Below are 7,842 nucleotides of genomic sequence, written 5' to 3'. Positions count from 1 at the left end.
TTGATGGTAAAGAAAATGCCTTCTTACAATAATCATATTGCTGTTTCCAATTTGGGAACATACTGTCTAAGAATCCATGTGCAGTGTACAATGTTTACCACTGCTTTCCTCCAAGTTGAGTCTTTTAGTGTGATGCAGATGACAGCCCCAAGAGTGTTGATTGATTGCATTCTGATTGTAGCGGTGTGTACCACCAATCTTGTATTTAACTGTATTTTTACACTTTGATCCAGACTTGCGCACAATGTTACATTACAAAACTTGACAAACCTAGATAAATAGACTTAACTTTGGGCGAGATTTTGCCACTTGATCCATTTGTCTTCAAAATCATTAATGTTATTAAATTCATTGATATTCCAAGACTAATTGGCTGGACTAACTCTTTTGGTGTGCAGCCTAATTTCTATGCAAGGCTAAGTATCAGCTATATTTCCCCTTTTTTTAGTTGAAGTCACATTTAAGAAAGAGCTACAATTTATATTGTCTTCCTTGTAATACAAACTCCAGACCAGATGCAATAGTGGTTTTCATCCCAAAAATGCCTTACGTTACCATGGAAACTATTTTGGGAATGCTGCAACTTTATTGTTTTCATTAATAACTTAGCCTCATACCTGATAGAGCAGTCATTTTCATCCTGAAATAGGAGTCAGGGATTATGGAAACCCAGGATTTAATGTCAAACCGTGTGCCCCAAGAGTGTTGATTGCATTCTGACTGTAGCCAGATGCCAGGATCAATCATCACCTTATTTTGTGCTTCCAGTTGTTTACAACCTTTCCCTAGAGAAGCTAATAGTCATGAGACCTTGCATGCATTTCAAGAATCAAGTGCCATGTACCATGACCTTTACTTACAAATTTACACGACACGTTCTTAGAGAATATCCAATCCTTCTGCAGAAATTTGAAAGATATCAATTTGTTTCAAGAGCACTAATACCATAATGGAGGCCTATCTATAAAACACTCCAATGTACTGGTTGTATGACTATGGACTATTTTGAAGCTACTGCAGGTCACACAAGCTTGAAATCGGTTAGGAGTCTAGGAATCAATTTTACAAAATTTCTTTCTACCTTCAGAGTTTCACCACCAAAAATCAGGGTGACAAAATGGAAGTCCCCTTAGAGTTTCCAGATTAAATACAACTTAAACCTGGGAGTTATGTGAACCTAAAATTTAATGTCAATTGCATGCAAGATGTCACATTCTAAGATCAAAATGACTTATTCTTACAATTAGAAAAAAGAGGCACTAGGAGTTACGTGGACCTAAGTTTTAATGTCAAATCACTTGCAAGATGCCACGTTCTAAGATCAAAATGGCCTGGCTTGTGTATGAGTTGGAATAACCAAACAATTGTTTCTAATACTCCACAAAAGACAACCAAAAGACAAGATATTTGATTGAGTACAGCTGAAGTTTAGATTTTCTACTAATTCTCAGTAAGACACCCCATGATAAAGCATAATAGAGCTCCGATTGCTTGAGGTCCCATGTATATCCTCAAGAGGACATAAAAATCGACTATGATAGAATGAACATTTATAGTACCAAATGTCAAACACCAAACCTAAACTAATTGTTTGCTATCTCTATGAGAAAGTGTAGATACATGTAGTGTCCAATTCGTAACTTTTATTAGTTAAGTAATTAGATGATAGCCACTCAGAAAACTTCACAATAAATTAATCAATTCCTTGTAACAAATTCAGATTCTTTGTTATTTTCCCATTCATGCCTTTCTGTGGATAAGCTGATGCAGCTACAGAAGCGTTGATGCCAGAAAGAATCCTCGTCTTTGTTAACTCAATTTTGCTGATTGTGCTGACATTTTTAAAGCAGCTGCAAAGCCCACAACCGTGAGTCGCAAACTCTTGGATGCCACAATCAAGCAGTAAACCCGATAGGCTTGTTAGTTAAGATAGAACGTACCAACAGAGGTGTGATATTCTAAATATCCCTTGTTAAGGTATTTACAAGATAAACACTCAAAACATTTCACAGCATAGCTGTCCACTCTTAACAAATTTCAAATCTTTTGTTGCATTTCATCCGTGCCTTTGTTGCGGATGCACTCATGCAACTACAAAAACATTGATGCCACAAAGAATCCTTCTCTTAGATAACTCATATTTGTTGGCTATGGACTTTGCTGAAGCTTCTGCAAGACCCGCAAGATTGACTGCAAGTTCTTGGATGTTAATCAAGCAACAAAACGTAGGCATTTACATGATAACCAATCCTGATGAATTTAAATCCTTCGTTACTTTCCCATCCATGCCTTTTTGTGGATGCACCCGTGCAACTACAAGTCAATAGCACAAGAAATTTTTATTTTTGATAACTTAAATTTTCCAGTATTTATGTGGACTTCCACAATTGCTTGGATGTCCAAATCAAGCAGCAAATTCCAAATGGTTGTTAGCAGATGCAGAACGTTCCAACAAAGTGTCATACCCCAACACATCAATTAACAAATTTATGGTTTTCCCAGAGCTGTAAACTATCTACAATGTTATCATTAAGCTGCAAAACCACAAGATGAGTATTAAAAAACAGCAGTCTGGATTTAAAAGTGCAGGAAGATTCTGAATAATGCATAGCGAGTACACAAAACGTGACCACTGATTACCATTTAACAACGTTTTAGAATGCTATTTTTGGCAATTACATGTCAGATGGTTAAGACCGAAAGGGGGGACAACTAAATCTCTGAATGGAGAAATCAGCATACTGCTTTTTATAACCTTCAAAGTAAATTTTAGGCTAAAAGCATGTCACTCCTATTTTGGCTTCTCGACAATGTTGCATCTTGTCAAGACTAGAGTATGAATTACATTCAGGATAATGGCTAATTTACATGTGTCTGTTCACAGCAGAATTGAGGCTAAAACTACATCACTCTTATTTTGGTTTCTTGACTATAACATTGCATCTTGTTAAAAGACTAGAGTAAGAATTATATTCAAATTTTCAATTTAATGGCTAATTCACATCTGTCTGTTATTATGTAAGCGTATTGATTTGTAATTACAAAATAACAGCAAATCTATATGGTGATGTACAAGAGAGGGCGATAATCAGAGATGAATAGTGATCCTGGGCCATGATGATGAAATCAATGTAAAAGGTGCTTCTACCTATAAGATTATAGAGATGGTTTGTTACTAAACTGTTACATTCCCGATGTTGCAAAGCAACACAGTAATGCATAATCCACAGCTAAGAGAGATAAAAGGTGTACAATTTTTGCACATACCTGTTAATGCATTATAGAGATTATAGAGATGGTTTGTCACTAAATGATTGATCCCATGGCCTCCACTACCTTAATGGATTGCTTGTCTGCCAAGGAGCTCCAACACACTAAAGAATAATTGTGCATCCTGCCCTATACAGATAAAACCATTGAATCATATAGAAGGTATCAGATCTACCTGCTGAATGTGGGCTATGGATAGGTGATGCTGATTATTTCAGAAATACTTATAATGGGAGATGCAAATGTCATGAGGGTTTGTAGCATATACCAAAAGACGCAAGCATCTCTGCAAAGGTGATATATGATATATCCACAGAATTCAGTAGGAAATGCATTCACTATAACCCTCTATTTCTATATCACCTTGTGATTTGTATTGATCTCATGGCCTCCACTACCTGCCAAGAAATGATATGAAAATTGACATCACACCAAATCACGGGCTACAATTGAAAGAAATAACAATTATAACACAATATGTCATTTCCAAAAAATTCCACAGAAGACAGACTCCATCAAACTGCGAGTAAGACGAGGAAAAGATCACAACAAAAAACGAGAACAGAATTGTCAGGAATATGAAATAATTGTCAGTACTCTAACACGGAAAAAATGAGTTAATCATATAGAAAAGCTGAATTATCATCTAGTCAATAACAAATTAGATTTACTTTAGCAATACAATCTATACACTGGCTTATAAATGGCAATTTAAAAATCATTAAATTTCTCATCGACATTCTTGTAATTATGAGTAATATTACTATTATTGTTTACTTAAAATTTAAAATTACTGTCTAGATAAGAAAGGCATTCCTCCATAAGTATAAAGCGCTGCACAAATTTCGGCCACAAGTAGACTATAAATCATAGTTTTTCCCCTGCAGTATCTCACTACACAACACATACTTATCAACTTCTATTAAAACATTAACCATGGGCACAATCTCCTGATTGGATAATCCCCTAAAATAATAATCCTGATTCAGATTTATAAATGTCTAGAATGTGGTGGGAAACCATCAACTGCACATGTAAAGTAATATTTGATTTCCCTAGCAACAAACTAACCAAACAACTTAAAAAAAGTCGCCAGTATCTGTATATAGGAAAATAAATCGCTGCAGGACCTGATTTGAGAAGAAATTGAATTCCATATACCACTTTAGGTATCAATGTTCACGAGTGGTCAGAAATTGCCGATCAGAGCTAGAGAAAATTATCTAGCTGACATAGTACACCATGGGTGTGCCTAAAGCAGCTTCTGTAAAGTGGAACATAACTCAGGTAGAACAGAAACAACAAGAAACAAAAACATGAAGGTACTACAGAAATGCACATAGCTGCAAAAGTAAACAGTGGAAGAGACTAGATCATCTTCAACAAAAATGTAACATGACACAACAAGAAACAAAAACATGAATGGAACTAACGAAAACTAGGTAGCTGAAAAAATTCATAGTAGCTATAAGTAATACACAGACCAGGCAGACCACAACACAGAAACACGAAGTAACAAGCAAGAAACACGATCATGAACCAATAAGTGTCTGCCTAGAGACCTAAAGCTGTGCTAATGCCATTCAATGTCATGCCTCCATTTTTTTCCATATAGGATACCAAAATGCTGGATTCAAATTTCCTACTGAAAAAAAAGATAATTGAAATGAAAAGTAAATGCCTTATTTAGGCTTCACATTTGCATCTAAATGCTAAGTAAGGCATTTGTTACACTGCATAGTAAAATTATAATGTCGAGCTTTTAACAAAAGGTGTAACCATCTTGTGTCTGAAATTTAACACTTCAAATTATTCCTATGTCTACGAAAGCATGAAGAGCGTCGAAAGGAAAGAAATTTTAAAAACACTACAAAAAGAAAAAAAGTTACAAAAAAAAAAAAAAACATTTCTGTATATACATCTAGATAAAAACGCAAAAAACAAAGAAGACTATTTATGTACGCATCCAGTCAAGTCGAGTCACCGCGTGATGAGCCTGAGCCCTGGCCATCGGCATTTTCTGAATGTGGATGGAAGAGGCTCCACAACCACGGTGGCCTTCTGTTGCCAGGTGGCGAAGCTCCGCTCGAAGAGCTGGCACCGTTGTTGTTGTTGTTGTTGTTGTTGTCCTGTGTAGCCTCGGCGGAGGAAGTAGTGGATGGGGGATTTGGGGTTGCGTCCTCCTCAGCCGACGTGTCGGCCTTCTTAGTTGACGTGTCAGTCTCAGTTGGCATCTGGAAGCGGCAGACGGGGCATGAACTGTGCAGCTTGAGCCAGGGGAAGATGCAATCAGCATGATAGATGTGCTTACATGGCATCTGACGCGTCTCCCCACCTAGCTCGAACTCCTCCATACAGACAACGCACTGGTTAAAGTCAGAGTTAAGGTGATCCTGGCAGATCTTGACAACTGGCATGGCCTCAACAGCTGATTTGCAAGCCGGGGGAGTGCCGTAGCGATTAGGGTCATTCTCAGCCAAGCGTTGGATGAGCAGATCTAGCCCCGGTCCTATGAAGTAATCCCCCAGGCTCCTGGGCAGTCCCCCACCAGATCCCCTGCTACTGCTAGATCCTCCTCTGCCTCTCTCCTCACTCTCGAACAGGATCCCCAAATTCTCCTCCAGTCCTCCGCGCACCCGCCTTTGCAGCACTAGGGTCACATTCAGCCCCTCTGAGCCTCCCCTCTCTCTCTCCCGATCTCTTTCCCTTTCCCTCTCCCTTTCTCTCTCCCTATCCCTCTCCTCCATTCGCCGCTCCATGCGATCCATGCGATCCATGCGATCATCATCATCATCATCTTCGTCCTCATTTTCATCATCGGCAGAAGGAGAGCTTCTTTCGGAGGAGCCGAGGGACTGTATGAGCTCCATGATGGCGGAGTGGCCCACCACAACCAGCCTCGCTCCACCTTCGCCCTCATCATCGTCACCGCGGAAGTAGGATCTACGCCGCCGCCTGCTGCTTCCTCCGCCACCTCCGCCATCGCTAAAGAGACCAAACATCCTTGGAACTGGCGGGGTTCGATCCCGCATCTGTTCAACAAAACCCTCTGAACATCTAGGGCAAGACATATCCCCCGGCAACAGATTCACTGCTTCCTCGCACCGGTAGCACCAAAACTCAGAACCCATTACGGACGCCATCAAACCCCTTTGTTTTCCTCCAGAACAGAACCAAGCAGAAAAGAAAAAAAGTATCAATCTGTCAAATAACCCAAATATCAGTCTTACTTGAAGACCCAGAAAACGCGTGGGCCGTATGATGGATGTATCGTGGAAACAACCCACCACAATCCGAGCAGCAGCATCAGCAATACCGCGGAAAGCAACAGATTCTCATTTTGGTCATATCTCCAGCGGAAAAATGAATTGTGCGGCCTGCACAACCACAAAACATTTTTATAAATTTCAATTCCGAATTATCGTTTCCTTGTCCTTCCGCGATGGAGGTCCTCCGATCGCTGGCCACGTGGCAGGGGCTGGTCCACGGATATTATTCGGTGCAGTGGCAGTGGCGTTTGGATTGGAATAAATATGTATGTTTGGGGATTAACAGAGAAGAATTCTGTCCGTTGGATTGGCTGCAGCTTGTAGTTGTGGGTACGGGATTTTCTGCCGGCCTTCCTCGAAATTCCGTTGTAAGTGCAGTTGGATCCATTTCAACTTGCATCTGGGCGTTTCGCGGAATCCACGTCAATACAGACAGCTAGTAAAACATCGCTTTCGATTGATTTGACCATCGTGATTCGTCACGATAAAGTCTGATCAAGTGGGAAGTCTCAAACAAAAAGGAAAATAGGTAGTAGACTAGATCTGATTGAGTTTATAGATAGATGTTAATGTTAAGAACATTTTTAATGAGATGAGAAAGACTAATTTATTATGCGTGGCAACCCATAGTTCAAGGTCTACGATCCCTATTATTTTGGCTATTTGGACGGCCATTATGTGCATTCCACTTTGAGTGTGTATTATGTTTTTTTTGTTGTCTTTTTATTCAATTTAATTTTTTATAGTTATTGTTCTAACTTTTTGAATAGTAACAATGCAACTTGTGGGATCTTTTATGTGTCCAAGGATCAAAAATGATACATTTCAAAATGTTGTCTCATACTAGCTTAAAGATGTCCTCCTCCACTTAAAATTGTAATACTTAGGCACAAATAAGTCAATTATGGTATTATTTTTTGTTTGATTTCTTTAAAGTTGGTAATTGAAGGGTTGTGTGTTCAAGGAGCCGACCTTATTGGAACATGGATTATGTAGAAAAGATTTTAGAATCTTTTTTTTTAAATAATCTAGTATTTTCAATAGAGTTAGGTAATAGAAAATTATACAAGGTAGTATGTTTGACAGTACAGTTGCATAACAACTTCATATATGTATAGAAGATATAGTAGTTTAGTTTATTAGTTTAGTTTACAATATCTTATGTATGTAATATTATATTTTGTGTATACAATTTTGAAATACAGTTTTGACTTTAGATCAATGATTTGTCCTCAACCTATTATTAATTTCTACTAATTTACACCAAGATTGCAATGGAAGTGCAGTGGTTATGTTGATTTTA

The 7,842-nt window shown here is 38.5% G+C and overlaps 1 protein-coding gene across 1 annotated transcript; it reads right to left on the bottom strand.

Annotated features, from left to right (window-relative positions):
* Positions 1–4,237: 4,237 nt before the first annotated feature.
* LOC131026729 (E3 ubiquitin-protein ligase SIRP1) lies at positions 4,238–7,031 on the bottom strand. The gene has a single exon (XM_057956667.2). It carries the CDS (start codon positions 6,411–6,413, stop codon positions 5,241–5,243), a length of 1,173 nt encoding a protein of 390 aa, XP_057812650.2. The 5' UTR covers positions 6,414–7,031; the 3' UTR covers positions 4,238–5,240.
* Positions 7,032–7,842: the final 811 nt, after the last annotated feature.

Source organism: Cryptomeria japonica, chromosome 10 (genome assembly GCF_030272615.1).
Source record: "Cryptomeria japonica chromosome 10, Sugi_1.0, whole genome shotgun sequence".
NCBI lineage: Eukaryota > Viridiplantae > Streptophyta > Pinopsida > Cupressales > Cupressaceae > Cryptomeria > Cryptomeria japonica.
Note: the sequence above shows the minus strand (reverse complement) of the source record. Positions and strands in the feature narration are given on the sequence as shown.

Excerpts from the sequence above, each read along its gene's own strand:
- LOC131026729 (XM_057956667.2), bottom strand. The coding sequence starts at position 6,413 with ATGGCGTCCGTAATGGGTTCTGAGTTTTGGTGCTACCGGTGCGAGGAA.